The sequence below is a fragment of the Lycorma delicatula genome, chromosome 9, assembly GCF_047948215.1.
Source record: "Lycorma delicatula isolate Av1 chromosome 9, ASM4794821v1, whole genome shotgun sequence".
NCBI lineage: Eukaryota > Metazoa > Arthropoda > Insecta > Hemiptera > Fulgoridae > Lycorma > Lycorma delicatula.
In genome coordinates this window covers 26,349,561-26,367,689 of record NC_134463.1, presented here as the reverse complement: position 1 = coordinate 26,367,689, position 18,129 = coordinate 26,349,561, and the positions used below count along the sequence as shown (strand labels likewise).

General features: G+C 29.8%; 1 protein-coding gene across 2 annotated transcripts in view; it reads left to right on the top strand.

The window, feature by feature from the left end:
* The window catches only part of sn (fascin domain-containing protein singed), a 236,816-nt gene that overhangs the window by 67,727 nt on the left and 150,960 nt on the right, over nucleotides 1-18,129 (top strand). For both annotated transcript variants that reach the window (XM_075375947.1, XM_075375946.1), the window contains exons 2-3: nucleotides 7,451-7,912; nucleotides 16,580-16,848. In XM_075375947.1, coding sequence (XP_075232062.1) covers nucleotides 7,457-7,912; nucleotides 16,580-16,848 — 725 coding nt within the window. In that variant the 5' untranslated portion in view covers nucleotides 7,451-7,456. The remainder of the gene's footprint in view (nucleotides 1-7,450; nucleotides 7,913-16,579; nucleotides 16,849-18,129) is intronic.

Genomic DNA, 18,129 nt, shown 5'->3' with positions numbered 1-18,129 from the left:
ACAAGTTTTTGCATTCAATCACTAAAACATTCGGTGGTCTTTCTAGGATCCAAGTGGTCAAAGCTTCCTTCACCTCATCGTTGGTTGTGTAAAGATTACCTTTGAGATCCCTCTTAAGATGAGTGAAGAAGTGGAAGTCGCACGGACCCAAATCCGGCGAATATGGCGGATACGGAATAGGCTCAAACTTCAGCTTGCGGAGAGCCATCAGAGAGTTTGTTCGGTACCCACCGTGCATAGATTTTACGGTAACCCGATTGCTCGATAATATGGCCTACTCGTTTTTAGATATGCCAAATTGAATAGGGATTCGTTTCTGGGTGATTCGCCGGTCACTTTGAAGCGAATCGTCCACTTTCTTTCGATATTTCTCGTTAGTCACAGAAACTGGTCGTCTGCTGCGAGGTGGGTCCTCAATTGTCGCTTTACCAGCTTGACATTCGTGAAATTTTAACGCCTACCTGTTCACAGTACTCCTGTCAATAGTTTCATTACCGTAAACCGCTTTTAAACGATGAAAAATATTTGTAGGATTTATATTCCTGTAGTTAAAAATTCGTTCACTGCACGTTCCATTTTAATTGCTACTGAACTGAAAACAAACTGGTAAACGTTGGTTCAACGCATTATCGCAGGTTTGTAGGGGGGGGGGGGGGGGAGTTTAGCTATCATGTGCTACCACGCCCAACTCGATAGTACCTTTTGTCTCCGTGTAGCACGCTACTGTGCAAAGTTTATCAGCCGATCCTCGTACATTTAAGAGCCGACTTTTATGTATTTATTATTTTTTTTATTAGGTTTCAACATGGCAGTTTCTTGTACTTTAAATAATTGCTATTTTCATTATCATTAAAGATAGGAATTTGTTTTTACACTGACTTTATGTATTAACAACATAGTTTGATAATTTAAAATCTCAATTTTTATCGGGATTGAAAAAAAGGATTGTGAACGGAATGAGGAAATGGAAATGCCTAGAATCTTTGCAGTTTGTTTTAAAAGTACAGTCATTTCACAATGATGTAGAACAAGTTGTATACTAAGGTCACGAGATTCTGTACAGTTTACCTGAAGTAACTTTATTCTTAAAAATCCAGTTTTGCGTTCGTTTACTCATCTTATTTTTAACTGAAACATAAAAATTATGAAACGTATGAACCATAGGACTATGTTACCGTCTAACGAACGCATAGTTTGGTTAAAAAGTAATTGTTATTTTTACTGATAGCCAAAATAGCATTTTTTTTTTAATATCGTCTGTATTAAAATTAACAATAAGAAAAAAATTGTTATCACTCAAAACAAGAATTTTGCTCTTAGTAATACAAAAATGATAATTTTTATTTATTCTCTTAACGAAGTTATAGAACATGCCGAATAAGAGATGAAAAAATACAGCTATGCGTAATTTTTATAAGCTTTTTTAACTAAATAAACTAGCGACAGTAACCCAGAAAAGAACATATGTATGAATTCTGTATTAAACTTAAATTTCCTAGTACGAATAAGTGGATCATAAGATACAATTCTTTATAAAAGACAAGCTTTTTATTTCGCATACAAAACGATAAGGTTTTTATTTTTTAATAGATGCAATTAGATTTTATTGGGCTTGACTGTACTAAATTATACTATCAGCATTTTTCATATGTTGTATTACTGTAAATTAATAAATAAGATTTAAGATTAGTTAACAAAAACATTCATCAGGTTTATTTAGTTTAGAGCAGTTATGGTTTTTTAGCTTATTGCAAATTTTGTTTTAGGTCGTAAATTAAAACGTAAAAAATTATATTTGCACTAGAAAAAGATCATAGTAATGTAATTTAAAGTAGAAGTATCAATAAAGAAGTAATCTTTAATACGAATATCAAGCAACACTACGAGTTATTTCTATGATAATACCTTATCAATTATCATATAATTATTAGGAATATTGATATAACAATATCTGTTCAAATAATTTTAATTTATAACGCATAATTCAAGACAGGTTGTTAGTATTTGTATTTATCTAAAATATTATCTTTTCGTAACCATTTCAGTTGAAATTTAAATGTCCTTCAGCTCGGGTTTTCCGTAGAATTACGTAATATTTTTTTGGTTACGCTTAGAATAAACTGTGTATTTGAAGTTTTATTTGAGTGCAAACCGATTATGAATAAATTTTTTTTTAGTTCAGAATGGCAAAAGTAGTAGTAACGTTTAGAATTTATCCGATGCAGGCATGTGAAATGGTATTGTATGATTTGTAATTATTTTTGTAGTAACTGAAAAAGAAAAAATATGCATGTGTAATATTGAACTATATCTTTCGGTTGTTACAATTAAATTTTTTTTTAAACATGGTCATTTGTAAATTTAATTAATATTTTGGGACTTTTTTTTGAGGATTTTGCAGAAGTGAATAAAATGTATCACCTAACTGTTAGGTTTTGTTTATTATTTTTATGTGAAATAGAGTTTTTAAGGAAGCAAATGGTAAATGTGAATATCACTTACTAATCTCAAACTTAATATTTGACAAGATACTAACCAACTGGTTTTTTTCTTCGTTATAAAAAGGAAACCCGAGATTTATGTCGACGACATCAAGTTTCTAGTAGGGATAAATTTTCACTGAAAATTTACAATCGATTGAATTAAATATTAAAAATCCTCTTATTTATTCACGTATTAAGATTAGATTCTTCAACCCTAACAACGTTTACATACACTTGAATTTTGAAGAGTGTTAAACCCAAAGTCTGATTGGGATTCGAACCCAGAACCATCCATATAAAAATAAAGGAGATGTTACTATCATTACATCATGAAGGTCATCAATTTTATCGTTATTTCAAAATTTTAAGTCCAAGTTCATACATAGAAAAGAAAATTAAAACCGAAGGAATCTACTAAAAAGACTACTTTTTTGTGATTTATTCAAATAATTTACGAAGTTAGTAGTTTGTGGATTATTTTTGAATCTGTTTTGTGGTTAACTTACACAGTTTTTTACTTCCTTGTACGAAGTAAAGGAAGTATTGTGATCGCGAAAAATTTCGGTTTTCAGATTTCAACGGAAATATCCATTTTGACCATCCCTGAATCCATTTTTACTAGTTTCATGACATCTATACACAGGTATGTATTCACATAACTCAAAAACGATTAGCCGTAGGATGCTAAAATTTGGATTTAGGACTGTTATAACATCTAGTTGTACACCTCCTCTTTTGATTGCAATTGACTGGACCAAAAGTGTCCAAAAAAGCCCAATATCCAAAAACATTGGATTGTAGATTTTTTCTTAACTGCAGTAATAATAAGCGCTCATCGGCTTTTCAACGGTATATCAAAAGTGGCACTTATTTTCATTGGTTCCAAAGTTATAGTCAAATAAAATTTTAATTAATGAAATATTTGGATCTTATAAGAGGAAGGCACTTCAGTTCAGATCCGACTTCATCTACTTTTTTTTAAATTAAATATATTGATTTATTAATAATTAATAACCTCTGGTTGTAAAAAAATTACAATAAATAATTCAGTAATAATAATAAAAACGAAAAAAAATATCAATAGTTAGTAATGAAATAAAATTTTATGTATTTTTCATATTAAAAAATGTGTATATGTAATTTAATAGGCGTACAAGGAAGTCATGTAGTGTCCACATCAGACATTTTGAAGGTTATTTTTATTGAGTAGTTTTTTGTTCAAAAACCTTTATCATTCGTTATATTCTGTTTCGTTCATTGGCAGTAAAATTATCTCATTTATTCAAGGTGATAAATAATAAATAGGTAATTTAAAATAATAAAAGTCGTTTATTAATTGTTCAAGTGGTCATAATTATAATTATTCGGTTATTATTATTTGATAAATTTTATTATAGACTTTAAATAATAAGAATAAAATATCTTGATGAACATAATTGACTTAATGCAAACAGTTTATATCCTTAATATCATCATTTTTATATTACGTAGTGTGATAATACTTGAATAAGTTCATACCGTGTTTGATGTTTAATGATAGGTATCTTTGTTGTCTGTTTTTATATTTATGAAGTTAACCTCATTTCATCTTTAATGCTAATAAATCTTGATTGAAGTTCTATTCAAAAGTTTGTAATAGTAGTGGACCTTTCAAATGTAGACCTTTCCTACAAATACGCTAAAAACTGAATTTTTAAACGTTGTTTTTTAAATTAAAAACAGATACTTATTTTAATACTTTACTATCCTTTAGTATTTTCCTTAGTACCTTTACATCACTGCTTACAAATTTTTTCCGACTAAAATATCACTTTTAATGCGCTTGTGGCGTTTCAGTTTTGTTGTTTTTAATTTTTAAACGCTTTTAACTAACATTTAAATTTGATTTTTTTCTTTTTACATATTGAAAATTTCATACCATTAATTACTGTAGATAATAAAAATTCTGTCGCTTCTAAAAATTACATAGCCATTCTCAAGAATAATCATTCCATGCCATGTTTACTATGGAAAGTGTAGAATAAACTGGTGCCTCGTAATTTTCTTCACCGAGCCAAATATACGATTGCGTATCAATGAACCAAGCCAACGAAAACCCAAGGTGATATTCTACCCTGCAAGTGTCAACTTTATTGGATTATTTAACTATGTAATGAACATCATTATTGTCAGAGAAAGCAAACCTTTACCTCAGCAAATGTAACATGTTGTGTCCCTACCATAAGAAAGACTGGAATAGATAGTTTAAGGTAATAAATTAATATATTTCTTACTACTGTGAAATTATACGTTTTATACATAAAATAGGAGGATGTAATATTAGTCGTCGGTGATAACCCATTTTTAATGTAATTTTAATAAAATTTTGGAATAAATTTTAAATAGGTTTGATTCATTTTTTTAATTATCTTTTTTTTACAAAATATTTATCATTTTTTAGATAAGAAAATTCAGATATAAAGTACATTTTAATTTTGATATTGCATGTTGTTTTTCTATTCAGTTAAACAAAATTAAATGCGTGGGCTATGTTAATTTAAATACTTCTTTAGTTTATAAAGTAATACAGTAAACAAGGATTTAATCTATTTTTGTAATAATATGTCATGTTACAAGGGTAAACAAAATATTAAATTCACCTTATTTTTCAACCCTATTTTTTGTCGCTGGTTGCTTATATATCTTCTGAAGATATTTCTCTCGAATTCTTCTTTCTTTTATATATAAAAGTATTATAAAATACTTTTTAGTGTCACGGTACATAGTTTTTATTTTTAAGGATTCACCTAGAATACTCGGTTTTTTTTTATATTTATTTACTATTTTTAACTTATATATTTTTTTACCTACGTCGTGTTAAGGCTTAAACGAATCTGTATTTTTGTATTCATGTGTGAGAGATGATTATATACATACAAACACAAGGACGTGTTAAATATAAATCTTTAAAAAATAAATTATTTTTAAAACAGAGTAAAGAAGTCTTAACGTATCAGTTTCTTGATTTTAAATCCCTGGTATAATAATAGTTTCTTATTAAAAAAACTAATTAAAATACCTTTTTTATGTCATATTTTCTTTCCTTTTTAATAACTATCTCTTTCGAAAAGGCTTTGAAATTAACTAATGAAAAATAATCAGTCTCTTCTAGCGGTTTCTGGGTTTGATTCCAACGATAGTCTATTTATATTGGTAGACTATATCAAATATTATTCAATAGTCCTTTCCGATGTCTGTACGACCATTCTTAAGCTGTCCCATTAAATGATCACAAAACAAAACAAAAATATGATGTGGGCACTACATGACTTCCTTGTATGCATATTTTTTTTGTAATGAAAAGCACATAAAAATTTATTCCATTAATAACTTCTGATACTTTATATATTACATTTTTTTTATTATTAGTGAATTATTATTTATCGTAAACATTTTTTTACAATCAGTTGTTAATAATTATTAATTAATAAATCAATATATTTAAATTAAAAAAAAAAGTTAAAAAAAAGGAGATGAAGTCTGATTCGAACCGTTTTCCCGACTCGAAAGGTTTTCCCCTTCTAAGATCCAAGTTTATCAGTAATTAAAATTTCATTTGGCTATAACTATGGAACCAATAAAAATAAGTACCACTTACGATATATCGTAGAAAAACTCTCAATGAGAGCTTATTAGTGCAGTTAAGGAAAAGTCCAAAATCCAAATTTTTTTGGATTTTAAACTTTTTTGAACACTTTTGGTTCAGTCGATTGCAATCAAAAAGGGAATTGCACAACTAGATGATACAACAGTCCTAAATCCAACATTTCAATATTCTACGGCTAATCGTTTTTGAGTTATACGAGATACATATGTACGTACAGACGTCACGCCGAAACTAGTCAAAATGGATTCACGGATGGTCAAAATGAATATTTCCGTTGAAATCTGAAAACTGAATTTTTTCGCGATCGATCACAACACTTCTTTTACTTAGTACAATGAAGTAACACAGACATTAAATTTAACGAAATTACGTATAATAACATGTATTTTATATTTAGTTTCAAACCTAGGTCATTAATATTTTAAAACAGTTGCCTTAAAGGTAATTGTGAAACATGCACGTAACAGTCTCATAACAAATAATGATATTACGTAACGACCTTCCTCCAGCCCTTTTAATCAAACACATGGGTTCTGTTTTTCTTCTGTTTTTCACCATCCTTTTTCAAATATTATTCCAATATTACTTGATCTTCATCCAAGTTCTTCCATCCCTTGTTTAAATAATGACCTTTCAGCTAATTTATGTCGAGTTATTTACCAATTCAGTTCGAGTAATCCAGAATATTTTCCCTCCGGGGTTTGAGACCCGATTCAGGTTATCCATCAAAAATTATAGGGGGCTTGTAAATCGGTAAATATCGATTGAAACATCGGTGGCCCTCCAGAGGGAGTCGAAGTTTAAAAATGGCATATTTAACGCTGAAATTACGTATAATAATAGCACATGCCCATTTGTTTTTGTAAAGGGTCTCTGGTTCTATCGATTTACGCAACTTGAGAAAGAGAGAGAAAGCTGAGTGAGAGAGAGGAATTTAAAGGGAGGGGATGAGAGAGAGGTAGAGAGAGATAAAAATACGCTCGTCTGAATTGGTAGATTACTCCTTCGTTCATCCACTAGCTTCATATCTCTGTTCAGTTAATCATCAGCTTCAATATCTTCTATCTACGTTTTGCTAAAACAGTACTCTCTATCTCTTTCTCTCTATTTATATTTTTTCACACTTCTTCACATTTTCTTTGAGGACAGAAAGGTCACTACGGGCTTTCTATCCCCTCTTCCCCGGGTCACCCAAACTTAACCCAATTGTTCAAGATTTGTACAAAGTAACTCTTATTAAAGTACTGTTAAAACCTTTAATTAATATAAATGTCTTTCTTGTTAACCATGTTTAATTATTTATTCATTTTTTGTTTTACAGGTCCAGATGAACGGTATCAATAACGGTGTAAACGGCCATTCAGAGCCAGGGGGAGAAGGACCATGTTCCAAAAATTGTTGGACAATCGGCTTGATTAACTGTCAATTTCGTTATTTAACAGCCGAAATATTCGGTTTCAAAATTAACGCAAACGGTACGTCATTAAAGAAAAAACAGATATGGCGTCTTGAACCTGCTGCTGGCGGTGAAATTTATTTAAAATCTCATCTCGATAAATATCTTGCCGTCGATAGTTTCGGGAATGTTACTTGTGAATCAGAGGAGAAAGAACCGGGTTCAAGATTTCAAATTATTGTATCCGAAGATAGTACGGGTCGGTGGGCTTTACGTAACGTCGTTCGTGGATATTTTCTTGGAGCTTCTTCTGATAAACTCGTTTGCACCGCTAAAGTTCCTTCTGATCCTGAATTTTGGCTTATGCATCTTGCTGCACGACCTCAGGTAGGACCGGCCTAATTTTTTTTTTTTTAGTTAATATTAAAGATTTTTTTCTAATATTATTATTGTTTTCTTCAATATTGTAATCATAATTAAGGTATGTAATGTTGATGTATTTCTCACTTTGTACTGTTTATGAAATGTAATTATATACTGAACTTGACTAATTCAATTTTTTTTTTTATACTAATTTTTATTTATCTTTTTATTTTCATGGTGGCCCTTTGCATCTTCCATGTGCAAACTTCCTTTTGTTTTTTTTTCAGTCTTATTTACTCTGTTTTAGTGTCTCAAACAAAACAATGAGTTTTCCCACTAAACTTGTCTATGCTTGATACAATAACCTAACGTTTGTAGGCAAATTGACACAGGAAAAAGTCACTCATAAAAATAGCATATCCGTTTTAAAGAATAACAAACATCCCATCTCAGGTTTTTAAACGAAACTTAGAAATGAGGTGGTATTCTCTGGAAACCTTTCTTTACTGAGCCGAATGTAATGTTGCACAATCGGTACTGTGGAATTCATAAATTTTGTTCAGACCATTATACAGGCTATTCTATTTAGAGATTAGACCGTATTAATAAAATAGAAAATTGGTCAGCATTCCTGTTTTTGAAAGCCATTATTTTATTCTGTGGCTTTCCTTTGTCCATGTTTACAATAAGATTACCGCGCGTGCGCGCACAACACTTACTTTTTCCTGTTTAGCTTCCGAGAATCACCGTCAGGTGTTACTTGAGAGGATATGTGTGAGTGTAAGTGAAGTGTAGTCTTGTACAGTCTTAGGTCGACTATTTCTGAGGTGTGTTGTTAATTGAAACCCAACCACCAAAGCACACCGGTATTCACGATCTAGTTTTCAAATTCGTATAAAAGTAACTGCCTTTACTAGGATTGTAACGTTGAAACTCTAGACTTCGAAATCAGCTGATTTGCGAAGACGCATTCACCGCTAGACCAACCTGGTGGGTAACACCAGTAAAAATTTATTTCTAATTTTTAAATATGTATTTAATGCCCCTAAACATTTTTTTACATGAAAGAATATTTGATGTAAAAGTTTTCATTGGGTGCCAAATTGACTTGTAGTTTTTTTCAAGATATCTTTTTCTAAAAAACAGTCTTAAACTGTGATTTTAATTTAAAAAATGTTACCCGAATAGTAGAACTTATAAAAACAAAGATTTTCCCGCTTTAATTCCCTTGTAATTAATTCTTCCCTCGTAAGTAATCGAATAACTTTATAATTTATAAACTTGATTCTGATTGGAATGTTAAATTTGTTTTTCGATTGAATTAGATTTCGTAGACGTATTTAGATTAATATTTTGATAATGTAATACAGCATATAATTTAATCGCATAAAGTTCTCTTTGTGCTTATCGTTTTTTAATACTGTGTATTATAAGTAGAAGATCGATTTAGATAGAAGGTATGTCTTTCTTCAGCTCCTGTATCTTATTGTACTGACTTTTATTTACGGCTGTGTTTATTCATTCTGTAATTAGTTACAGTTGTAGCGCTTGCTCGGCGTACTGTTTTCATTAGTATACGTATAGTATAAAAGGACTGCCTGAAATAGCTATTAAGTTTACGATAATAGTTCAAACATATCTACCTCTGTATATCTTTTAGAGTACTAATTACTTTTACTTTATAGAGCAAGTAATCCATTATTTTTGCAGTTTATGCACGTAATTAATTTTTATGAAGGATGATTTCTATTGTACTAAAAAGTCATTGATCTGGTATTCGAGATCATATTTAATTAGTCTAAAGCTATGTTACTCTAAAAAATTATTGTTATTATTTCTCATTGTTTAATTTTCATGATTATGTTGCACGCAGCATTAACTCATTGTAGTTATCCTTTCTCAAAAAATTTATAATCGAATGAAGAAGTTATTTTTACGTTATTGGGAAAACAAAATAAAAATGGACCAAATTAATTTATGAATTTCCCATTCCATTCAGAGATAGAGGCTCAAATGCGCCTTTAATATTCTTCCTCAGTACTGGAAATGGGCGAAATTGTCCTTCCGAAATCCTGTACCCGGTTTTTCGTGGTTCTTTAATGACTAGGAAAAAATTATACATATGTTTTTAAGCTGATATCTGAAAATTTTTAATCAATATTCTTATTTGATCGTCAGATTCGTTATCGTTAACGAGTATCTCCTGAGTATTAATGGGGCAGTCGCCTCCTAAAGAGGATTTATGTTTCCTCTAAGTAAGATTATTTTTCTCGCAATACAATCCTCCGAGGAAAGATTGTTTTTTCTTATCATCTGTCTTCTAATTCGTTCCTTGATTACTTTTTTCTCATTATCTTTCCTGCGGGTGTAGGTCTGATTTTGTTAGGTTCTCCACGTCGGGAGATGTAGAATTTTTTATATGCAGGAATTTGTTTTGATTTGTGTTATTTATGTTGCGTTGAAGAGTACATTAAAAGTGGCATGGAGAATTAGCTGTATTGTAACTGATGATGTTTCCAAGCAGACACTTTTTCAAAAATTGTAAAGCTGACCGACAGATTTTTGTCAGTTTTATACAGAAAATTTTGTTTGCATGCTTAGATTTATTTATTTTTATTTTTTTAATTTAATTTATCTCTCCCACAACTATTTTCAGGTAGATTTCATAAGAACGCTATCATTGTAGTGGGTACCATGGTTAGACTTGCCGAAAAATTACGACATATCTTCGCGTTTGACATCCCCCCGACCCCAAAACCACCAAAACGTTTATATATATTTCTCTTTCTTGTGGACACGATAACTGCTGTAATTTTGAGCCAATCACTTTTAAATTGTTTCTTAAAAATAACTCCACCCAAAATCTCGGTCGAATTTGTTAACGGTCAAACATGGGGGTGGAAATGGGGTGGCTTTTTTGAAAAAAAAAAACAACAATATTGCTATAACTTTCTTATTAAGTAAAATATCGAATTCGTTTAAGTTCTTATATTTTTGTTGGATAAGAGCTTAAAACTTATCTAAGTAAAGTTTTTTGATATCACCAACCATTGACCCAGGGGGTGGAAAAAATGGAATTTCGAAGACAAAAAAATTATACCTTTTTAATAGGCACAGTATCGAATCGGTTTAAAGTGGTCGTTAGTCCTGTAACATTATCTAAAACTTTTGCCTGAAGCAAGTTTTGATATGACCAACCCTTGCGGCAGGGTATAACCAAAATATAAACAAACAAAAAAAATCGCTATAAGTTTCTAGTAAATAAAATATCGAATTTGTTTAAAAAGTTCTCAGTATTTTTTGGATAAGAGCCTAAAACTTATCCAAGTAAAGTTTTTTGTTATCACCAACATTGGCCCAGGGGGTGGAAAAAAAAAAGTGGTTTCGAAGACAAAAAATTATACCTCCATTTATAGGCACACTATCGAATCGGTTTATGTGGTTAGTTTTCTAAATATTATCTAAAACTTTTGCCTGAAACAATTTTTTATATGACCAACCCTTACGGCAAGAGATGATAAAAATATTGCTGGAATTATAAGTTGGGGCTTGCTTGTCGTATGCCAAACATGTGAAACTTTTTTTCAAATGCAGCCATTGTCGTATTGAGTAAATTTGAATGTTTTCTTAACTTTAAAGTGGAAATTTTTTCTCCTACTTAGCACCGGTGAAATCTACCTCCGCCTTCCGGCGTGCTGAAAGGGATTTTTTTTAATTTATTTTAGTTTCCGAATGATTAATTATTTATACCCATCTTGGTTTTTTGTTTCCCGTTTATTTAGGAAGTCTTTTTATAATCCTTAAGTTTTTTAAAAACTATTTTAGATAAAAAGAGAATTTTGAATGCAATTGGTTACAATAATAAGCTTTCGTGTAATTATAACTATTTGAATTTTGATGTAGGAGACAATTTTCTGATATTTTTTTTTTCCGAAAGAGTTGTTTACGTAGATTAACGAGTTTTTTGAGTTTGTCTTTCTTCTCTTGCGTATTTTTTTGCGATTCCAGCTTACAGAATAGAAAAAAATAAAAAAATCGAATTATAAAAATAAATAAATAAAGATCTATAGGGTCTTATTCGTCCCTTTTCAACAATCAAGCTTTTTAACTTAAAAATAAAATTCAAATTAAATTAAAAAAATAAAGTATAACTCTCGTCAAACCATTCATTCCAGACCTCAATTAAAAGACTAATTATTATTCTACCTTAGCACAGTCAAAATACTGCGGCTATTTAAAATCATTGAGCAGGTCAAACCTTCAATAAACAACTAAAGGACATGTTTTTGATAAACAGATTGATTCATGAACGTTTTATTGCGTTGTTTTTGTGAAACACATTGTATAATATAGTTTTCATTAAATTTAAAATCTTTTTTATTAGAAGTAAAGCATGTAATATATAAATGCATACTTATTATTCACACACTATACATATTATACATTTATTACACATTACATTTATTATTATTTTATAATATATTTATTTGGTCAGGTTAGTTAATTTCCCCTTGTGGTTTATATGTATCTACATGGAAATAATCCATTTACATAATTTCCCAAAGGTATAAAATAAGTAGTTTTCATATGTTATCGCTTTGAATAGAAGTATATCATGAAATTTAAGTAGAACATTTTATTGGGTTAAGGTTTTACTTGTATGTCCATTTTATTATCAGTTTTACATTAATATATAACAGTAATGTAAGCATTTAAAGTTGCTTGTATAGTATAAATGCTATTTACTTTAATAAATTCCTTTTTTTTTTCATTTCGAATGTGTTCTGTTAGAATACTATTTTTTTTTTATAAATGTATTTGAATTTCTATTTTAAGGGCATTTAGAAGGCTTAATTAATCGGACAAGCGATTTAGCTATAGCCTTGCTTTATAAACAGACACCGGTCAGTAAAAGTCGCATCCGAATTAGTTTACAAGTGGCCATTATCCCTCCATCGCACTAGTGGTAGATTGGCTCAGGTCCTAGCATAAATTTAGGAAGTTCTGATGTAACCTTTACAATGGAAAGTGGGGGAAGAAGGGATCAAATAAAGCAGTGGGCGGTTAGGATGAATATTTACTCTGCAGTCTTTGTTAGATTGTCTCGAAAGATTGAGGAATTTTTATCCAGAGGGAAGCAGCACATAATATTCAAAAGATTAAGATTGGAACAAGATAAAATTTGAAATGATGGAAGTGAATACTGAAATTTTAACAATTCTAAATTTGTTCTTTTACATTCTTATCTTTTAGTCTTATCATTTTTACCATTTTTGACTGCTTGTCTTCTTTATTGTTACTCCGTAACTTATCCGATTAATATGAAAATTTTTCAGGTTGTAATAGCTTTATTGTCGTAATGAACTCTATAAGTTATGAAGTATTAGAAAAATATGCCTTAGAGCGGCACTCCCCCTTCTTTTCAAAAAGTTTTCTATGTATTTTTACCTTTTTTTATTCAGTCAAAAAATTTCATACAAACAAAATTTAAAATCAATATGTTTTTCTATCTACAGTGAATACTGCACCGCTCCTTTAAAAAGTATTTTTCATTCAGTCTTTATTATCATAAGTAGCTTATAATAGATACAAGTAGCCTTTACTTGTTTTAAAGACGTATCGTTTTATAAAACGATAATCATTTCTATATACCATGTTTTTATCATTATTGCTAAAGGTAAATGCTCTTTTTTGCGCGTATTATATTTTGAATAATCTTTCCTTGAAATAATAACATTGTAAAATTTGTTTATATATCTTATTTTAATAAAATCCTATCTAAATTTTACCGGTTTTAGTTTTTGGTAGTTTAATGTTTTTTAATCCTTTACGAAATAAAATTTTAAACAAGTTACTGGTGTAATTATTAAAAAATTTCACAAAAAAATATCGATTCTGAAATGTATACATTGAAACGTTAGTTACAAAATATAATAAAACGTAAGAGAAAGGATTTAAAACAAATAATTATATAATTTACATATTATCATCGATAGTGTTGCTCTGTTTGATAATATATTTATTTAACTATGTCATTGACAAATTACAACCTCATTTGCGGCTAGGAAATGGTTGTAAAGGATGTTAAATTTTTGTAGTGATCTACTTTGAACTTATCATTAGTTCTGAATTTAAAACAAAAATAATAAATAAAATAAATAGAAATAATACCAACGAGATGTATTTGTTTTAAAAAGGGAATTTATAATGTATTTCACAATCCCTCTGTGTACGTGTTGTCGATGCAATTATAAAAAGAGCGAATATGTTTTTTTTTTTGTTTGTTTTAACTACGAACTGTTACTGTACAGTGCGTTTTTTAATTACTGTTCGCTAAATGACATTTACTTAGCTCCCTTACACTTTTACTTCCCTCGGGTACTTATTATCACAGTTATAATCCACCCCTTTTTGCTATCTTAATAGAAGTGATCTTAGCGGCCCGTTTAAAAGGTCTTTTTCCTATTTTTAACTACATTAGTTAAATTTAATTAACGAAATTCGTTTAAAAATGATATTCTAAATTTAAAATCTAATCAGAAGTTTTAAGATATTAAAAATAATTTTGTCTACTTAGAGTGCTTCAGAATTAAGGGTTGTAGATTCATTTTTGAAGAATACTTTCCCCAATATTTATAATTCTAAGAGAAAATATTTTGAAAACTAAACGGTTTGAAGTTTGCAAAGATAAAGAAGGAGATTCCTTTTTAATATGTCTAATTCTGAATTTAAAAATTTCAGTGATTTATTTTAAATGCTCAGTAATCGAAATCTGCTTAAGACATTTTTTTGGAAGATTTAGGAGTTGACAAAATAATAATTATTTGTACTTTTTTAATTTTATAATATTCAGTATTTTACAGTATAGGTATTTCAGGCTTATTTATTTTTCGCTGTCCAGCGACTTGTGTAATGTCGGACAGAAAATAAGTTTCCGGATTGGTTTCCCACCACCCCGTCATATCGCATCAATGATCCAAAGATTCTACAAGTGCACCATGGACTTAGAAATTCTGAGCTACACCTAAGAACTAAAACATAGAAGCAGGGATCAGAAGTTAAAGAACACGATGGATTGTGAAAGTGAACCATCTATTCGCCGAGTCACTCTAGCACGAGACAAATAACGAAAATTATGAAAATGAGGGTCTGATGATTGATAATTGTAGATTTCTGTCAGCCATTAGACACCATTCCGCCCACAACCGTTCAATTTTCAACACAACTGATGCAATTTTCTGTGAGTAGGTTTGTAAAGAAACAATCTCCGAAATTGCATGGTGTCTGGGAAATATCCAAAACATATCAATATTTCTTGGTCCTAAACATCTCTTCGTTGTTCTTAATAATTTATTTCTTCGTAATCCTCTGAAAATTATTCCTATCTTTTTTTTGTTGTATGTTTTTTCTTTAACATTCTTTTTGATCCAAGTAAGGTTTTCTCTTCATCAAAACATCCTCGCCTCAATTTTTCATTAGAATGTTGCAGCTTAAAAATTTTTCGTAGATGTGAACGATGGATTTATTTTCCGGGATTTTTAACTGGATTAAATTGTAGCTGTAATTGTTTAGTAATTTAATGACGATTAGCTGATGTGACCAACTATTTTTTTTTTCGGATAGTAAATTAAAACTTCCTTAGTTTTTCATCCGTAAATTTTTTTAAAAATTCTTTATCTTTCTCGTTCCTGAATTCCTCATTTCGGCCTATTTTACTTTCTTCGGTCTTCTAAAATTCATCTTAAAGCTTTCAAACAGTTTTACTTCGTTCTGATTGTCCACGTTTCAGATCTCTACACAAATTGTTCGGTAAATATTTTTTGTTAATTCTAAAATCATTAAAAACAAGGATTATTATTTTTCCGGTCGAGTTCATTCACACGTAGATTATTAGTGATAAAATGTTGTGAAATTAAGTTTCGATTTTCCCGCTTGAATTATTCTTTAAGAAGTGTAGAAATACTGTTTATCTAGTTGAGGAAGTGTAGGTGCTAATCTTTTTTCTGCTATAATTTAAAGACAACATGAAGTAATCATATTTAGGTATTTAGGCTTTACCTAAATGTCAATTTTAAAGATCCACTAAAAATGAATGAATGAATTAATGGCGACAAAAATAATCTGAAAACAAGAAAGAAGTTCTTATAGTAGTGAATAAAAAAAGATAGATGATTTTTAAAGGAATTGAAAACCTTTCATAAAACTATAGGTTTTTTTCGAAGTCCCATATTAGTTCAGTTTTCATAAATAATATATTCCAAGTATATTAATAGTTTCGTTTGATATACATTTTGTTAGAAAATGTAGGTAACTGGTGAATATGATTATAAAATATTTAATCAATTTGACCGGTGATATGATACATTAATAATGTATATCTGTAGCGAGTAATCGATAAATGTTTTCTAAGTTAATAGTGTGTAGAGATTAATTATTCATTCCTAACACCCATCAAAAACTTATTAATTTTATTAGTTAAAATGAATATCTCAATTTATTCCGTGTAATTAGGTCATTATTTTTGTACTGTGAATATTTCAAAAGTACAATTTATATGTTTATTTATATATTTTTAATACCATGTATCATTAAGATTAGTTTTCTTTTTTCTTTTGTAATTTAATTAGTATTTCTTCTTTACAAAACAAAAATACGTCGTTTAAATTAATTTAATTTATTTTCATATTACAGGTTAATCTGAGATCAGTAGGACGCAAAAGATTTGCCCACCTGTCGGAAAGTTTGGAAGAGATCCAAGTTGATGCTAATATACCGTGGGGTGAAGATACATTATTTACCCTTGAATTTAGATTAGATGATGGTGGAAAATATGCTTTGCATACATGTAATAATAAATTCCTATCAAGAGAAGGTAAACTTGTCCCGGAATGCAATTCAAATTGCTTATACAGTGCTGAATACCATGCTGGACAACTGGCACTCAGGGATAAAAGTGGAGCGTAAGTATATTATTAAATTTATTTTATTTCTTTTAACCTGGTTTATATTAACTCTATCATTTTTAACCTAATAATACAGTGAGTAAATTATTAACATTGTTTTAAATTCAACGTGTATTTTCTTGTATCTTATTTATGAAAATTGTAATTGTATTTTAAATTTGTAATGCATATTTCTAAAATATTGTCTGCTTCATCGAATATATTTTACGATCACCTTCATTTTTTAAATTTAAGGAATATTATTTGTAAGAATTATGGCATAAAAACTATTTAACCAACTCTTCCATTTCAACACGCATTGTCCTTTGACAAATATTCTATATTGAAAAAGTCAAGTAGATTTCTGTTCTGTTTTTATATGGTTTATACAGTTGTTAGAACCCAAATTTCGTTGTTAAGACTTGTAGTATAATAATTCTTAATAAACAGCTGTTGGAATACTGATCAAACGCGAGTGCTTAAATTTGATATCGCCTCGGTAGATTAGAATACGAATCAATCTGGCTTACTTTACCGTTACTCAGGATTGTTCTCTGTAGGATTCCTTTCATAACAATTCTATTTATTTATTTTATTGTAACTACGAGTGCATTCAGGTTTGGTTCAGCATTAAGAATTTTTAACGGAGAATGGTGAGCTTCTCTCTGGCAACCATGGAGTCAGCGAATGTTGACTTATACCAGTGATATTAAGGTGAAACCTCATCAACCTGCTGTTTATCATATTATTTATAGCAATAGGCTTTATGACCGTATAAAAAAGCATCCCCACTTAAAAGCGGCATTGAATCTTAGAGCTAAGCTAATGTTATTATATATTGGTACACGTTGTGCCTAGAACACTCATACTTGCTATCAACGGAAAAGTATACTACTAGTTTTCCGTTTTTACGATTTCAGTGTCATCTACGGCTGCTTACACATATGTTACAAATCAAATTATTTTTCAACGAAAGTTTTTTATGGTTTAATCAGGGTGATTCCGTTAGAAGTTCCTTTATAATCGATCACAATTCAGTATATTTACGGCTTCACTGTCTGCCATAATCATGGCCTTCACATATGGTTTCCGCTGTAATCCTTTGTAATATGATTCAGTAAATGCTTTTCACACAGTATCTGACACTTCCTAAACACCCACTAATTCCAGATCTTGTCTGGTTTTAGAAACTGCAATATACGTATCAGTTTTCTACTAGATTCCTAAACATGTAGGAATCCCAGCCGATCTAGCCACTAAGAAGCTTTTTCTTTTTCTATTTAGCCTACGGAACTACAG